The following is an 18,579-nucleotide window of genomic DNA, read 5'->3' as shown; positions in this document are numbered from 1 at the left end:
GCTTTAAAAATATCCTTTGTCAGGTATGTATTCGATAGCTGCTTTTGATTCTGTGGTTATTCAATACATGGGACCTTATTAAGGGTTAAGCTCTGGGAAAGACATAGGCTGTTTTTTTATCCTGGAAAATTGCGTAGTTCCTACGGAATCAAGATATACGATATATCGCAGACGGAGTCGCGGGCAACAGCTAGTTCAGAGCTAAAACAAAGCGTGTCTTATTTGAGTAAATCGCGGAATCGTTTCGTTCACGTTTCGTTTAATATAACGTGTCACGTACCATATTGTTTTTATAACTTTCAGTTCAGTTTAGAATAAAGCAATGTCAAACAAAAAACCGGCAAGGACCATAAAATACATGATTTAAATTTGTTATGTCTGCGCAAGCGCGCCATTACTCGTGAAATCTCAATAAGAGGCCGTAAAACGGCACAATTCGCACAATACCTCAATAAAATGTCAATTGCCGCATTGTTCTGACGAACACAACGGCTGATGAATGCTGCACCGGCCATAAATGTATTAGTGTACGAATGCGGCTCGGAATAGACGCGTACGCAGTTGGAAAGGGCTAGGATACGTTTTAGTGCTAACCATATACCTGTACAGATGGAGTGAACAATGTTTTGGCATCGTATTTTGTAGAAATAGTTTGTATTTTTCTTGCTTTCTCAACTAGCTTACTGGAGTTTGCTGGAGCTAGTTGAGATAGCAAGATAAATACATGCGACAAAATACGATGGAAAAACATTATGCAATAGATTGTAGTGCCTACTACCTATGTATACAGTCACCTGCATTAATATCAGCCATATAGGAGCGTGTAAAAATATCTGACACGTCATACTGGCGGCCCAAGAAATAGAGTCATCCATATTATCCATACTAATATTATAAATACGAAAGTGTGTTTGTATGTTTGTGTGTTTGTCCGTCTTTCACGCCGTAACGGAGCGACGGATCGACGTGATTTTTGGCATAGAGATAGTTTATGGGCCCAAAAGTGACATAGGCTACTTTTTATCCCAGAAAAATGCACAGTTCCCGAGGTAACAGCGCGCGATAACCGAATACCACGCGGGCGGAGCCGCGGGCAAAAGCTAGTATCAGATATTTATGCACGCTTTGCTGTGACAGATGTTGTTGCTGACCGTAGAGCGTATGAGAGCTGTCGCGTATGAATTCGCCGCTAGAGGCGCTAGTGTGTCAAATCCCATAGTTTTTGGGTGAGCTACGCGGGTTTATTTATAATTAGAATAATTTTGTGAATATTTCGCATTACCTGAAATTAATTATGGCAATTATGCGTTACGGGGCAATGAATGTCTGTGTTTTGAGACAGTTTTGTCTTTCGGAAACTTTTGTCCTCCCTTTTTTTCCGAACAAAACGGGACTACGCAACACTGTGGTTCCTCGATATTTTTATGGTACGGTTTTAAGGTGCATTAAATATGATTTTAATCTTAACTTTGTTTTCACGCCCGTAATAACAGACTTTGAAAGCCACACTTAAAAACCTCACGCAACAGTGGCGCCATCTAGAAAGACAAAAAACGATAGAGAACCTTTTCTCAGTGCACCGAAATAACTGTTTTCCTCTGATCTACACCATTTCCGCGCCTCTCAAAAGGCGCCATTAAGGTTTTATTTTACACTGGAAAGAGAAAAGTACCGCCCCTTGCCATCTGGCGCTTAGAGTGAACGCTTTCTTGCTCTACCCCCGAACCGGCGCTGCGCCTGTTGATTACAATACTGCTTTCAAAATCTGGGACGAAAACTTCCAATAGGCCTATAGATGTACACTTTCCAATCTAGATTATACTCGTAATATTTCTTGCTTACAATTTTCGTATTTTAGACTATACTTGGTTTGGATAGGTATTTAACTAAATGTAAACAAAACAACTTCAATTGGTGTCTTAAATATTGAAATTCCCCCATTACATCCGTATGAAATACACTAGTCTAGTTTGTACATTTCCGTATTGAAATACACTAGTCTAGATTGTATTACAATGACAGATAAGTAAAATGTTTAAACACTTGAATGTAGGATCCTACCAAATCTGGCAGCTGAAGTTTGTTTACATTTAGTTAAATAATTATCCAAACCAAGTATAGGTAAGTCTAATTTACTAACCAGGGTTGCTGTATGTAAACAACACAAACGCAACAAATACATCATGGCAGGTGCGAGGCATATTTACAGATGCAAAAATTAATAAGCTCTCATGATATTGAAAAGTAAGTACTGTTATAAAGAATGTAAAGTCAAGCGATGCATCTGCGATCTTGTGGCTGCTGGGATGGCAAAAAAGCCTTTTTAATGAGGATTTATACAAGCAATAAATATTTACTTATTTATGATTAGATTCCGCGATGGTGTTTATTATCAGACGTTTATTGGCAATACTCAATAATATTCGTCATTTATATTGGGTGGTATTAGATGTTTGTTGTTGGCAATAAAATTCGTCATTTTATTACCGGAGATACGGAATGATTTGATTCATACTGTAGGTTAGGTATAGGTGGATTATGTTACCCTCTGTCAAAAAAACTGAAGTGAAGGCCGACCAGGAATATAAAAAACCTGACGCGAGGGCAGCACTTTTACGTTTTATATTGCAACATTTTTTACACTTACTATACGATACCTACCAGTCATATTGACAGTAGTGTCGGTGATGTTATTAAAGGAATATTTTCTAATCCCTCAGACTTTTTCTATGACAAATACATGACATATACATTGTAAATTATTTTCCTTCCAAGGCTATGGGTAAACTTTGGCATTTTAACGCACAAAAACACAAAATGAGACTTTAAAATACTACGCGCAAACAACTTTAAACTTTGACAGCAATAGATAGATGACATTTGAATTTAGTGCAGTGCAAGAAATTAGCTCTATTGGTTTTTCGCAATATGGCGAGGTTTTTTATAATTCTGGTCAGCCTAACCATAATTTAAAAAAAAACATCAAGACTTAAATAGGTAAGTAGGTTTTAAGTAGTAGTTTTTTAAGTAGGTTTTAGTAAGTAGGTTTCGGTCACGATTAGTGGAAGAAACATCGAGGCTCATTATGAGTATACTTAGCAAAAATCCCACTAATATTATAAATGCGGAAAGTATGTCTGTTTGTTTGTTATCTCATCACGTCTTAACCGCTGGACCGATTTAGATGAAATTCGGTGTGCAGATAGTTTGAGCCTCCGGGAAGGACTTAAGATAGTTTTAATCCCGGATAATTGCATTGCATAGTTCCCACGGGATAGCGATAAACGAATTCTACGCTGACGGAGTCGCGATCGCGAGCAACAGTGTAACTACTTAAGTCTACTTGCATAAGTCGTGAAGTCCGGGCGTTCTAATTAATTACTTATGTACAAGTGAAAAAGCGATATTTTAAAAGCATTTCTGCTTTATGTTAAAATTCGGACAGAAAATCGTTTTTTGATGATGCTAATGTTTTGACCGCGAAATCCTCGAATGACAACCAGCACGTGCCCTAACAACCACAAGAACGCAGGCGCGTAAGTGTTAAAAATGCGTTGGCGATACTATACCTGTCCTTTCTAAATACACACCTCTCTGTGCGCATTCCTTCTTAAGGTTTAGCCTGAGAGGGGTGCCTTTTAACGGGACGCCGCGGCCGTGCTTCAGCACGAGGCCTATCTCGAACGTGGCCACGCCGCTGTTGTTGGCCATGCACGGCAAGAATATACTGAATTCTGTGGACAATATTGGTTTACTTTGTAATAGACTGAGGCTGTAATCTAAATCTAACGCGAGGGCATTCGCGATCGCATTCACTATCTCTATTTACCCTCATGCTACACCATGTGACAGAAAGAAGCGATGAAAAAGATTGTGATTTCGAGTGTGTAGACAAATTAAAGCCTTTGTATAGGTATGCCACCAGAGTTGAGGTCACGCGCACAAGAACATGTCATGTAATGAAATTACAGCGGGATTTAGTCATTCACTCATTCATTTCATTCAATTAGTTCTTCATGTAGCTATTTGTGTTAATCATTCACTTCAACTCTCGCGGCACTAGGTACATATACCGGGTGTGGCCTGTAATACGAGCAAATAATTAAAACATAGATCGTACTCGTCAAACTGAACAACATTAGTTCAGCGACTTTTAAAAATAATAGAGTCATTAGATTTTCCCTTTTTCATACAAATTAAATACTGTTATCAATGTACGCCATCCTAGAACCCAACTGACGACGCTTGTCACGCTACAAACATCAAGCATTTTGCTTTACATTGCTTCTTCTAATAAACTTTAAAGTGAAATAAAAATTTAAAAAACTAATTATTTTTAAAAGTCGCTGAACTAATGTTGATCAGTTTCACGAGTACGATCTATGTTTTAATTATTTGCTCGTATTACAGGCCACATCCGGTATATATGTGTGAAACGCTAAATTTCCAGCAGTTCGCATCCATCCATATTATTTAATAAGTGCAGGCTAGTGAGAATTTGTTTTCCCATCCTGTTCGCACTGCGGAAAACTGACAAAAACTTCTTCGCAGTGCGCACAAAGGGCGCTTTCAAACTGACTACCTTTTGGTCGTTTTGGCACCCGCCCTTGAGTCTTGATCGACAGCACCGGCGGCTTGAGCACCTTCGGGTCCGAGCTGGTCAGTATATCGAAGTGGTAGTGGTACTTCTTCGCCTTGGACTTCCAGGTGAAGTTGACGTAGCCCACCTCGGACGGTATGGTGGGCAGCTGGTGCGAGAAGTGCGGGTCGAGGATGTACGGCGGGATGTGGCCGTTCATTATCGCGAACACTTGCATCGACATGCCTGGAAATTTATTATGATTGCATTGGTTAGGATGATTTGGCTTGTGTACTGTAGGGTCTAGGCTGTATACCGCTGGCAGGTGGTAAAACTGACCACCTGGCAGGCTAGATTGACTTTATTATGTATAATGGTAGTATTTCTATATTGTATGTTTCTAGAATTTGACTTTAAAAAGACGATTGACAGCGGTATACATGCCTGAGCGGCTGGATCTATCTATTTAATCTAATTATAAGCTCTAAAATAAAAGCAGTATACTGAAGAAATATCCATTTTATTTGAACTGAGTTAAAGCCACGCGCGTAGATCCCCATTACCTAAGCTCTACCAAGTCACAGTCCCCACAGTACCTACAGAATCCTATATCTACAGATTCCCATGTCTGCACATTCCCTTTGTTTACGGATTCGCATGTCTACAGACACATCTATACCGACCATGGGCGGATCCAGAGGGGAGGGTTAAGGGCCGGATAATAGTACATATTTTTCTAAATTCAATTCATGTTTTTTTGTATTTGCGACAAAAAGAGTGGGGGGCGGGGGGCACTTTAAAGCTGGATCCGCCCTTTCTACCGACAGATTCCCATGCCTACTAGTTTCCATGTGTACAGATTCCCAAGTCTGCGGATTGATTCACCCTTAACACTCGCAAGATGAACAGATGGTTTGGTAAAGTTCAGAGGAATCCTTATTGCCTACGCGGAAGCCGATTGTCGAAGATTATTGAGGACGACCTTGCCTGGTAGAGCACGTCTTCCAGCCAGTTAATGATAATGATGAAAGGGCTGTCTTACCGCTGAACATGCGCACTTGCCGCTCGTCGATCCACAGCGATATGTCGGAGTCGGGGTCCTTCGGCTCGCGTCGGGTGGCGCCGAGCGAGAGCGACATCGCCAGCGCCACTCCCGCGCACAGCCGCGCGCCCAGCCCTGCCGCGCCCCACATGCTGCAAACAACACAACGCTAGTAACTACAAAGCTTTTGGGGACTACAAAGAAATACGATAATATAAGTTAGTATCGTACCGTCCCTCTTACGCTCGTATTAAATAATATAAGCGTCGCGGGACGGCAAGATATGAAGTTCTAATTTTGCACTTCGTAGTACAGGGCCGGTGCGATACTAAAGGCGCTGACACGCTACTAAAACGCGACGCCACGCCACGTCGTCCGACGCATTTTTCTATCTGCAACTGACAATAATAAATAAAGCCAGGCACTCTATTATTAAGGTATTAGAGTTCATGTTTCGATAATTATTTTTGATCACCTTGGCCGCTTCGATATATCTGATGGAAACTGTACCAGCAGTTGACCACTGGTTTAACATGGCGTTTGTCCTGTTCAGTCAGGTACTATAGGTAGTGCCACCAGAGTTGAGGTCATGCATACAAGTGCATCATGTAACGACAGAGGGACATTTATTCAATGAAAATTCATTCTCCTTTATGCAATCAGTTCTTCATTAGCTGTGTACGTAATCATTCACTTCAACTCTCGTGGCACTACCTATACGTGACGTAAATAATTGAGTTGAAAGAATTTATCTGGCTTTATTTACATATTTTCAGAGCATAATTACAAAAGAGTATTATCAGCTCTACATTTCTTTCAAATAGAGCTATTAAAATTAATTAAAAATCTCTACAACAAAAGCTGTCACAAACAAGTAACACAAGCCCAAACACTTTTTCAAACCGCGTCAAATCGAATCATGCCCACAAATAACAATCGGAACGTAAACAACGTAGCGTTTAACAGGCGTATAATTTGTCTGTCAACTGTACAAAATCGGACTAACCCACAAAAACTGGAAAAAAGGTAAAATTATCACGTTTAATATAATTGATTGGGACCGTTTGGACGCGCTGCCCGAGGGAGGCGTGGGAACCCCGGACAGTTAAAAAACTTGGGTAAGGTGACTCGGGCGATTAGGGCTTTGGGTTCCGTACAGTCGAATAAACTGATTTATGAGCCATAGTGGAACCTTTTAAAAATCAATTCAAAAGTACAAAAGTTTGGTATGTCAACATGACATAGTAGCACTTAGTAGCACAAAGGTTCCACCCTGGTACAGTCAACGTCAATAAGTGATAATTTTAATAAAGAGTGATTTGATTCTAACAGATATTTGGCGAAATTGATCTCGAAAATACAAACTGAGACATGGATGCACAGAAAAACCAGAAAAAGAGACCAGCACTGGGAATCGAACCCAGGTCCTCAGCTTTCCGTGCTGCGTGCTTTAACCCCTACACCACTGCTGGACAGGAATCTGGATACGAATTTTTCCTATGCATACATATCTCAGGTTGCTTATTTCTACTTTGCTACTTAAGCAGCAGCACTAGCGACATCTATGTGGCGTCGATAGACGTCACACTCTTTCGGAACCAACCGCTCACCCAGACAAGAGATGTCGCTACTAAGCAATCAAATTATGATTGGTTTTTTGGAGTCTTTTTGTATTTTTTATTTCAACTCCAAATTTGTTACTTTTACGGGTATCCCGTGAAACCATATCGAAAATACAGAGACATGGATGCATGGATGGATGGATGAGTTGGTCTCTTTTTCTGGTTTTTCTGTGCATCCATGTCTCAGTTTGTATTTTCGATATGGTTTCACGGGATACCCGTAAAAGTAACAAATTTGGAGTTGAAATAAAAAATACAAAAGGACTCCAAAAAACCAATCGAAACATGCTCTTTATGCTCGTTTCATGTTCTTCATGTTCTTTTTGCCGCAGTTTTAATACTAGATTTATAAAGAGCATGTTTCAAAATACATGAATCCACCCCTTGTGCCCCTGCCAGAAGAAAGTCCTGGATCCGCCCTTGATTATTAACGTCAAAAACGCGACGTTTCAATTACTTGGGCGACTTGGGAGCGCCTCTAGCTGCATGTATCGGGTGGTATCGGCAACAAACTGTTTAAATATTTGACACACGCATACGCGCTGGACGTCCAAAAAAAATTGATAGAGGACTCGTGTGAAATGGTCCTATTTACGACTGCGGGCCCCCAAAAGCGGACAACTTCATTAAATATAAGCTGTCAGAACGTAATGTCTACTAGTTTTTTTCTATCCCGCTCCCGCTGTCAAATTATACTTACAAAAGGTGTTAACAAAAAAAGGAGCACCGATAGTCCTGTACGGGGCGCTCAACCATTTTATCTGGTGGAGTTTCTATCTCTTTACATGCTTGTTATGTTATGCGATTTGAATAGGACGTTTTTTTGACACTGCTTATTTTAAGACTTGCACGATTTGCTTATTATGTTATTGCAACTTTTATTTGTTATACCTGTACTTACTCGGATTAGGTATTTAACATAAAAGTGCCTATTGCATTGTTGAGCCATTTGGCGCAATGCATGCTCTAGATTTTATTTACTAAGGGGCTGTTTTACCATCCATAGATTAGTGTTAACTGACGGTTAAATGTGATGCCGTCTCCGTCTATTCGAACGAAACAAATAGAGACGGCATCATACCTAACCGCCAGTTAACACTAATCAATGGATGGTGAAACAGCCCTAAGTTTACGACTCATTGTCAGTCTACACACTAAGTGTGCCGTATTTAAATTTGGTAATGTAAACTTTTCGGGATTTCACAAAATTCCCGTGGGAATTCCTTTAAATTACCCAATTTTGCGTCTAGGGGAAAGAGTTGATCCCTTGGGGTAAGATGATCCTTTGCGACTGTGGTGAAATCGCCAACGCCATCTAGTCAATTTCACTAGTAAACAAAGCTCCGGAAATCTCCCCCCGCCTCAGTTAAATCAAAACTTTGGTCAAGTAGCGGTGGCGTACAAACATCGATTTTGACGAGAAAAAAATAAAAATCCTGTACGGCTGATCTAAGGTAGGTAGGCATGGTTTTGAGCTTATGTTACTTTTATTTAAACAACTAGCTTTTGCCCGCGGCTTTGCCCGTGTGGAATTCGGTTATCGCGCGCTGTTCCCTCGGGAACTGTGATTTTTTCCGGGATAAACAGTAGCCTATGTATGTCACTCTCTGACCCATAAACTACTAACGCTATGCCAGAAATCACGTCGATTCGTTGCTCCGTTGCGGCGTGAAAGAACGAAAAACATACAAACGCACACACTTTTTTTTTCAGATCTTCTGTATAAAAAAAACCGGCCAGAGCGTGTCGGACACGCCCAAAATAGGGTTCCGCGTAGCCATAACGAAAAAATCAAGTAATATTTTTCTAAGGATTTCGTATCAATTATTATACTATATTATAGTATCTTCCAAGTTTAGGTATATTTTATACCTTAGGCTGCTATTTAGGTACTCTTAGGGGCTGTTTCACCATCACTGATTAGTGTTAAGTGACGTTAAATGTGATGCCGTCTCCGTCTATTCGACAAAACAATAGAGACGGCATCACATTTAACGTCACTTAACACTAAAATCAATGATGGTGAAACAGCCCTTAAACTACTAATAATTCTCAAGCAAACTTAGCCGTTAGTTTTCCTTGAAAGTTTGATATATTTATATATTTATATTCGTGCAAAAATACAGCTTTCTAGCATTTATAGTCTCTGAGCAAAGCCGCGGACGGACAGACAGACAGACAGACGCAGACATGGCGAAACTATAAGGGTTCCGTATTTATCATTTTGGCTACGGAACCCTAAAAACACCCCCACTTTACGTCTATGGGAGGTAAGTATCATCCCAGCCTAATATACGTCCCACTGCTGGGCACAGGCCTCCTCTCAGAACAAGAGGGCTTGGGCCATAGTTCGCACGCGGGCCCATAAAAAAATCCTACTATTTTGTTATTGTAACCTTTTAATCATCAATTTCACTATGATTTCCTAGGCAAAAGTATGAGATGTCAACATGACATTAGTAGCACAAAGGTTCCACCCTGGGTCATGATTCAATTTGTTCGACTGTACTTATTTACGTTGTTCTTGTTTTGTTTACTATTTATAAATTGTAGATACCCACTTTTAAATTCGTAAAATTCAGTTCTCGAATGTACATAAAATACCTACTGTTGTTTCGTGTTAATCATTGTTTTTTTTATTTAGGATGTTTCGTTATCAGACAATGTTATTGTATTGTATAAAGATGCTTCCGAAATTAAGGTCAGATGTGTTTACTTATATTATAGGTGACGTAAAGAAGAGCGCCCAATTTCATAAAGCGTGGGTATTGTTTTTTTGTATAAAACAGATAGCTCCTTCTGCTCCTGCTCCCCAATATATTTGGTTGAATTTGTATTATATACTTATTATTATTTATTAGTATGATATTTGGTTTGAGTAGTGTAGATCTTTTTGCTTTAGATGAAAACATTTTTTTTTTGTAATTCGTTTCATTTTCCAATTTTGTATCACGTTTAGAGAATCTTTGTTTAGGTATCTGTGGTTAAACCTTATTTCCCCGTGCTCAAGTTTTAACATAGTTTATGAAACGTAATACGGCGCCAAACTTTATCGCGCTAATACTATTGTAATATAAATGTTTTGACCGCGGACTTTGGCGGCGATAACCCGCAATTAGCACGGCGTAAATACGAGTTGTAAATAGTTGTAATCTGTCGTATCGAATTATTTGTATGTCGGGGAAATTGTTGTTGTTCCGACAAAAAGTTTATACCAGATATGTGCGAGGAATGCGTATGTCGTGAATCAATAGAATCGCTTCATTTGCCTATCCTCGCACAGCACAGCTCTAGTGGAAACAGGCCCTATACTACGATGTGCAAAATGTCGAAAAGGGTATCTTGCCGTCCCGCTGACGCTAATATGTATAAGTACTTAATACGAGAGTGAGAGGGACGGTATACGAACTTCGATTTTCGAATCTCATAGTAGCCCCCCTAGTTGAGCATCACATATCTCTGCTGGAAGAGCAGCTTTTAACGGCTAAGCCACATATTTTGACCAAGGCTTGAAGAGTTAGGATCCGGCTCCACTGAGACGGAGCGGATAGGAGACGTGTAGGGATTGGTCTTACACACAGATATGATTACACTAGATTACGCAAATGCATCTACTTCGCGTGTCCGAACAAAGCTAAAGTTGGCCCCATACAAAGATTGACCGCTAACTGACTAATCATGAACTAGTGACTGACTCGAGCCCCACGGCGCGGGCGGGCGGCGCATTTGAATCGATTTTGCGCGGACATCAGGGAATTCACATCGCTAATTCGCTCTTGAAACGTCACAGTAGATATAAAAATTTACACGGTTGGTTTTCCTACAGATTGAGGTGTTTGCGTTATCTAGTGTAATCTATATCTGTGGTCTCACACGTCTCTTCGCTCCACTCGTCCCCGCCTCAGTGGAGCCCTAGCCTTAGGCCGTGTCGAGTTAGAAACTTGGCCCGACATGAGATCTGATAACTTTTTAACAGTGCGATTCATATAATTTTAGTATCGTCTTGGTAATATCTCGGCTAACGACTGTAGAATTCCCGCGGGCGAGGGATAAACGAATTGTAGACAAAGTCGCGGGCAACAATTAGTAACTTAACTCGTCGTCATTGTCACCTAAATTGGGGACAGCGCATGATATTGTTAAAGGTGGCCAACTCTGGAAATTCCAAAAGGATGTGGTTTTCCTATACATATAGGCTGGGAAATACGCACGCAAAGTATTCTAATAATAAACACAGTGATTTGCCGTTAAGAACATATTCGCATGCTGAGAAAGAAACTGACTTAACTAAAAAAAAAAAGCAGATTTTTGTCAAATCGCAAAAACGTGATTGAATATTGGGTTGGGTCCTGAAGGCCTTGCATTTAGCCGTGGCCAGCAGAGCACCTTAGTTGTATTATTGTCCGGGTAGCAAAATGTCTTGGTCTGTAAAAGGCCCTCACTTTTTTTTATTCGACTGGTTGGCAAACGAGCAAGTGGGTCTCCTGATGGTAAGAGATCACCATCGCCCATAAACATCTGCAACACCAAGGGTTGCCAACCTAGAGGCCTAAGATGGGATACCTCAAGTGCCAGTAATTTCACCGGCTGTCTTACTCTCCACGCCGAAACACAACAGTGCAAGCACTGCTGCTTCACGGCAGGATTAGCGAGCAAGATGGTGGTAGCAATCCGGGCGGACCTTGCACAAGGTCCTACCACCTGCGTCACTGCTATAAGCCAAAGTAGACGGAATGACTTGGCTGTAAAACGACTTAATGTCATAATGTTTAAGTAGATAAATGGTCTGGTCTGGTCTTGTAAATCTATTTAATACAATGAAGGCCTTACACATCAGAGTCATTCTGCCTACTTGTGCGTTTCACGACCTAGACGTTTTGCAAGCAAGTCTTCCTGAAACTTAGACAATTTTGTAATCATGGCATTAGATAAACAAGTCATTTTGCATACTTGGTCAGTGTATTACTGAGACGTTTTGAATGCCAAGGCTGCAAGTAAGGCCTTCAGGACCCAACCCTGAATATTAGGTTTGCTTATGTTTGAACTTTTGAACTTGCATAACCCTTTACCAACAGTCAGGTCAGGTTTTGCAGGTGGTAGGACCTTGTGCAAGGTCCGCCCGGATTGCTACCACCATCTTGCTCGCTAATCCTGCCGTGAAGCAGCAGTGCTTGCATTGTTGTGTTTCGGCGTGGAGAGTAAGACAGCCGGTGAAATTACTGGCACGTGAGGTATCCCATCTTAGGCCTTTAGGTTGGCAGCGCGACTGCAATACCCCTGGTGTTGCAGATGTTTATGGGCGGTGGTGATCTCTTACCATCAGGAGACCCACTTGCTCGTTTGCCTTCCAGTCGTATAAAAAAAAAAAAAAAAGTCACATTTCGTGAAGACTTCACAAGTAAAACAAATCAAATTAGTCTTATCTAAAATGGCAATCAAATAAATTGGTGTTTTTATTATCTAACCCCTCGGGTTCCATGACCTAAACATACGACCTGCGATTGTTATTGAAATTATTCGGAACGTTTATTTTTAGATAAAGAATTGGAATCGTTATACATACTTTCAATTAGGTATTATTTGTTGTCGCTTTTAAACATATGCAAAAATAATCACTTCATTGGCTTAGTTACAATTTAGACGCAGAAAGAATTGTGCAAGTTGCATTGCATTACTCTGCGTGGTGTTCGATTGACCACAAGTAGGTACTTGACCAATTCGCACTCGTTCCTTTTACGGTCGCGCAGAAGTGCGTATTTAAGCAGCAGCATAATTTTTGAAAGTCATAATGTAGATTGTCATAAGTAATATTTATGACTTATAATTTTTTCCCGCTGAAATGGTAAACTTTGACGTACACCTATAAGATTGGGACACCTATAAGTACTCTTGGGGCATATATTAATTTTGGCCATCTCTAGTGTAGGTCATTAGGATAAAACCTTGATATCACGGACCTACACTCAGAGATGGGCAAAATTTACTTTAAACGACAAATAACAATAACCTAATGAATATTATCGAATTCTTATTGGTGTGGAATAATTTATGATATTGTGTGTAGATAAAGTAACGTAAACTTTAAGGGGCTGTTTCACCATCCATTGATTAGTCTTAACTGACGGTTAAATGTGATGACGTCACTATTTGTTTTGTTCGAATAGACGGAGACTAGTTAACTAATAAATGGATGATGAAACAGCCCCTAAATGTTTTTAGCGGATTTATCCGAATAAATCATTCGTCATTTGAAAAGTTTTCGAATAATTTATTCGCAGATAAATCAGTACTCGAATACTCTGTACTCAAATTCTCTGTCTACAAGCATGTATCGACCACCTAATTTGTAACACCTATTGTAAAAGATATAAATTTAAACGCACCAAGGAACCGCGTCCTCATGGCGTGATGGCGTTGGCAACAGACAGTTAATTCGCTCTGCATGTGAAGTACTGTACAGCTTGCGGCTTGCCCGGTGTGACAAGCTATAAATAAACCTCACAATTCACGAATTAATTGAATGCTCGGGCAAATTGAACGTTCGGCCACTTGTTTTAATTTGCACTTTAATTAAATGGAGTTAAAAGTGGCTGAAGTGGCAACGGGTAGGCTGCATCATTGTGTCGGGGGTGTTCCTGCTTTTCTAAGTTAGGTTATACGGGTTGTGGCCTGTAAATAGGAGCAAATAATTAAAACATAGATCGTACTCGTCAGTTGAGTATTTTGAGAAAAGGCGGGAAAGCATAAATAATTATTGGAATAAAATTAAATGTCATATTTAATATATTTTGAAAAAAGTTAATTTTTATTTAGTTTACTCCTTCACCATTTTTGAGAAAAGCTTTATATCAGTCTTGGCTGGACTTCGTATTGGTTAACGGACTCGCCAGCTTCATACTCAACCAGCAATTGTCTACTATTAAACGTCTAGGGTTAATAAAATTGAATTGAAATTTTGCATCAAGTCACAGATTTTTACCATTTTGGAATATTCTAGCGATGTGATTGCGAAACCAGCGTTGCTGCACATAACGTGTGAGTGGAGGCCCTTTTTGGTGTCTTGTCGTTTCACCACGTAACTTAATTTTATTGTTACCTAGTGTAAGACTGGTATACTGATGGAACCAAATAAATATATCTTTCTTTCTTTTACTTTCAAAAATGTGTATCGAGATTCATGTAAAATAATATTCTTAATTGGCGCGTCTACTCTTCCACGTATCAACTGAACGGCGGAGTCCTTGTCGCGAATAAAAATAAAATGCGCGGACGCATCCTGCGATAACGGTGCGAACGACCCGTTGGGGTTTCGCGAACTAATGCCTAAACCGGGCCAGGGCTGCACAATGCCCACTCCTAACGATTATCTTAATTTTGACATTTGGCAAAGTCTTAAAAGCGTTTAAGTATTACATTACTGGTTGGACCATCTAAACTTTAGATATACATATATGTGCACGGCACGGCAATATCAGAGGGATAATTTGAAAACTTCAAAGTATTGCAAATAAGCATGAACCAAAACAGTAAAGTTGCACATTTATGCCTAGGTTCTGTTTGTAAAACGGCCTCTGACACAATTTTTTAATATTTTATCTTCATTATTTAGACGACCAGATGGCCCAGTGGTTAGAGAACCTGACTACGAAGCTTGAGGTCCCGGGTTCGATTCCCGTGTCGGGGCAGATATTTGTATGAAAAATACGAATGTTTGTTCTCGGGTCTTGGGTGTTTAATATGTATTTAAGTATGTATCTATATCTATATAATTATATTTATCCGTTGCTTAGTACCCATAACACAAGCTTTGCTAAGCTTACTTTGGGACTAGGTCAATTGGTGTGAATTGTCCCGTGATATTTATTTTTATTTTTTTATTTTTATTATTGTTATTTATGCACTTATCAAATATTTTTCAATTATACCTACCTAATACAACACTAAGAGGCTAGAAACGCGTGGACTCTCAAAACTATTGCCAACGTCTTATTCACCGCAAGCCATAAATAGGTACATATCGATAGTGAAAAGGAAAAACCATGAAACGCCAAAGTGCTAAGCTTTTTTTTTACTTTTAAATTAATTTCCCAATAGTAGCATTTTGGCGTTTTAGTAGTTTTTCCTTTCTACTTCGATATATTCGTAAAAATTATATAAAAAATATGTTTGCTCCTGAAATGTGAAAAATCTTCATGTAAATCCAGATCCAGCAAGTTTGTGAATGTAGGATCCCATCTCGTAGCGGACGGGACAGAAACAACCGCTTCAGATTGCAATTGGCATTTTGTTTTAGCATTTTTTGTATAACTATTTTAGTACTGAGTATGACGTCAATAATTTGAGATGACGTTCAAAGGGAAAATGACGCGCTAAATTGACTTTTCCAACACCAAACCAGTCGGTACCGAGTTTGTTAAACAGGCTATTAAACGATAAAAGGTGCTGCACCTCTGGCGCACTTGTTAAGCTAACCAACCGTGGCTGGAACAGGTACTTGGGGAAAAGGAAAAAAAACGGCTGCCGACCGCTGCCGCGCCGGACTAAAGGACCGGTATTGGTGCGCGACTGACGCGTTTCACGACTTTGTCCTAACACGTTTATTGCGGATTATTCTTCTGGTGTTGCAGGTGTCCATAGGCGACGGTAATCGCTTACCATCAGGCGATCCGTTTGCTCGTTGCTCCCTATTTCATAAAAAAAACTTAATAGCTGTTGTCTGCGACTTTGTCTCCGAAAATTTGTTTATCGCTATTCCATGGGAACTACATTTTTCCGTGATAAAACTATCCTATGTCCTTCCCAGGATCCTAAACTAAGGCGCTAACAAATTTCATTTCAATCGGTTCAATGTTTTAAGTCTGAGAGAGTAACAGACCGCCCGAGTTACTTTCGCATTTATATGTATTTTATTTGTAATTATATACTTTGTTTTGTTTTGAAAAAATAACTCTCTGCCAAGTTTCTTACGATGCATTCTTCTTGGCAATAAGGTCTTTCTCAAAGCACTACTTTGCGGCCTACTTGCAAAATAAACATTTTGATTCTTTGATATTTTTTCTTACATTTAAATACAAATACTATAATCGCATCGCCGATTATGTTTTTCATAGAATTGTATTACATGCCATAACAATCACTAGGTAATCATAAAGTTTGTCCGACAATAACTCCGAATTTTTTAAATGCATAACGTCATTATAATGTATACTTACGTCAGTAATTATAAACCTTTTTGTACTATTTTTCTGTGCAATTATGCAACAGAACAAGTGGCCCAATTTATCAATCAAAAATTTTGAGGACGAACTTTTATGACCTTCTTTATAAAATTACAAATTTATGAATACTTACATACAATTATGAAGAAGAAAAGTAGGAAGACTGACTCCAAATCGTAAGTAGAAAAATATTCGGATATACCATTTTATGCGAGGCATATTATCAAGCACCCTACTAGTATCGATGGATTCATTTACCTATTCGGCAAATTTTGTCACAAATTTAATACAAGTATTTATAATATGTATTAGTAATAGTGACAAGTCTAAAGTTATAGTAATCCAACAAACGACAAAGTTAATGAAAATAAATTAAATATACTAGAAACACTTTTATAAAGTGTCTAAATGCGAAAGAGACCATCTATAAATCGGTCTGTAATATTAAACAACGACATATTTTTGCAAAATAAATGAAATTAAGTGTAATATGTAGGTAACATACATACCTACGCCTGATCAGTTTACTTGAGCCTGAGTCGCATTCTTTTATTTTTATATGGAAGTCTATCTGACACTCAGCAACTAAGTATATCAATTCAGGCATCACGAGCGATATACCTATTGTATGTACTAAAATAATAGCAATGTTTTCAATAATATTTTTCTAACATATTTTTTTGTCGCATTCACAAATCGCCCACGAATAGCCAGCCTTACCTAAGCCGTGCAGCGAGTACCTTAACATATGATCCCATACTTAGAGCCCTATTAATAACGCCTGCTGTTTGCCCGGCGCGATACCACTGTTTGCCTTTACGCCTTAATCGCCGTCCCACCCTTTCACACCTTTTTTGTTTTAGAAAAAAACTTCGGTAACTGAATAATAACTCAGTACAGCGAAGTATCTCGTATCGCAAACGCATTTTAGGCGTAAAATGTACCGGGTCATCGATAACTGATTAGGTTACCGGAGTAAATTATGTTATGACAAGTTTTATTACGAATCGATGATAATATTCATGTTTCTTAGTTGGTTCGTCCTCGTATAAGAATTACAAAAAGATACAGAATGCTAAATGGTTCGCGACTCGCTCCGATCAAGTCTGAAGTGTAAACCGATTGAAAACGCTATCGAAATCCTCGAATCGATCAAACAATTAACTTTAAAGTGGGATCAACGATCTTATTTACCCGATCGAATTTCGCGATCGATTAGCGGAACCCGGCGACTCACCCGTTCTTTGTCCTTACTATCAAATATTTAAGTCCACTCCACACATAATCACCAATTAACTTATGGCACTTGCGAACACTTCGAAACAACGACGTTTTCGATTCAACTCCGGCGCACGCGTCTGTTGTCCCGGCGCGTTCAACAGAGACTGAGACTGCACTATTTTGGGTTAACCCACGAACACTCCACTTTATTATTCGAAGGATTTTGGACTCTGTGTACTGAATTTGTGATAGCCATGTGTTATGGACGTGGTGACGGCCGCGATGGGTTTTGGCGATCTTTGTCCGCGTAAGCCAGGAGCGACCACTTTTTGTAGGGCTTTGTGTTTCCGAGTCAATAGGGCATTACGACGGTATTACCTGCTACCGTCCGATCTTCCAGCTTTTATGGTCAGCAACAATGGTATTTTTAATTATTATACTTATGTTCCTTTTGTTAGCTCTGTTTCTGGATATTAGAAAATAATGGTTGCCAAAGGAGCCCTTAATTTTAGGTAGATCCTTCGTTTGCGTCAGGCTCTTTGTTTGGGGTCAAGGCTTTTTAGTCACGGGCTCTTTTATGTTCGTATGCCCAAGGGCTTAAAGGTTAAACAGGTATAAATCCGTGGTATATTAATGCAGAATGCGAGTGCAACGTTTAGACGGCAGTTTAGAGTTCTGAGTATACCTACAGCAAGACGTAGCTTTGCCTCAAACGCAAAGTGTTCTAAAGTTTAAACCCTGAATATTTAAACTTTGCTGTCCTGTCTGCATAATTGTTTGAGTCTTATTCTTCGTGACTGTCAAGGTATCTCACTCGTAAACGCTTCTTACACCAATGAAACGCGAACTAATACCACGCGAGAAGACGCTTTACTGGATGGCAAGCACACCAATCGC

The 18,579-nt window shown here is 39.6% G+C and overlaps 1 protein-coding gene across 3 annotated transcripts in view; it reads right to left on the bottom strand.

Annotated features, from left to right (window-relative positions):
- The window catches only part of LOC141438098 (protein shifted-like), a 30,344-nt gene extending 12,486 nt beyond the window's left edge, over nucleotides 1-17,858 (bottom strand). The window contains exons 1-4 of one of the 3 annotated variants that reach the window (XM_074101770.1): nucleotides 17,656-17,858; nucleotides 5,622-5,773; nucleotides 4,583-4,825; nucleotides 3,570-3,734 (exon numbers count right to left, since the gene is read on the bottom strand). In XM_074101770.1, the coding sequence (XP_073957871.1) occupies nucleotides 3,570-3,734; nucleotides 4,583-4,825; nucleotides 5,622-5,772 (559 nt within the window). In that variant the 5' untranslated portion in view covers nucleotide 5,773; nucleotides 17,656-17,858. The remainder of the gene's footprint in view (nucleotides 1-3,569; nucleotides 3,735-4,582; nucleotides 4,826-5,621; nucleotides 5,774-17,655) is intronic. The other 2 variants (XM_074101769.1, XM_074101771.1) reach the window with 2 other exon arrangements.
- Nucleotides 17,859-18,579: the final 721 nt, after the last annotated feature.

This window comes from Choristoneura fumiferana, chromosome 18 (genome assembly GCF_025370935.1).
Source record: "Choristoneura fumiferana chromosome 18, NRCan_CFum_1, whole genome shotgun sequence".
Classification (NCBI taxonomy): domain Eukaryota; kingdom Metazoa; phylum Arthropoda; class Insecta; order Lepidoptera; family Tortricidae; genus Choristoneura; species Choristoneura fumiferana.
Note: the sequence above shows the minus strand (reverse complement) of the source record. Positions and strands in the feature narration are given on the sequence as shown.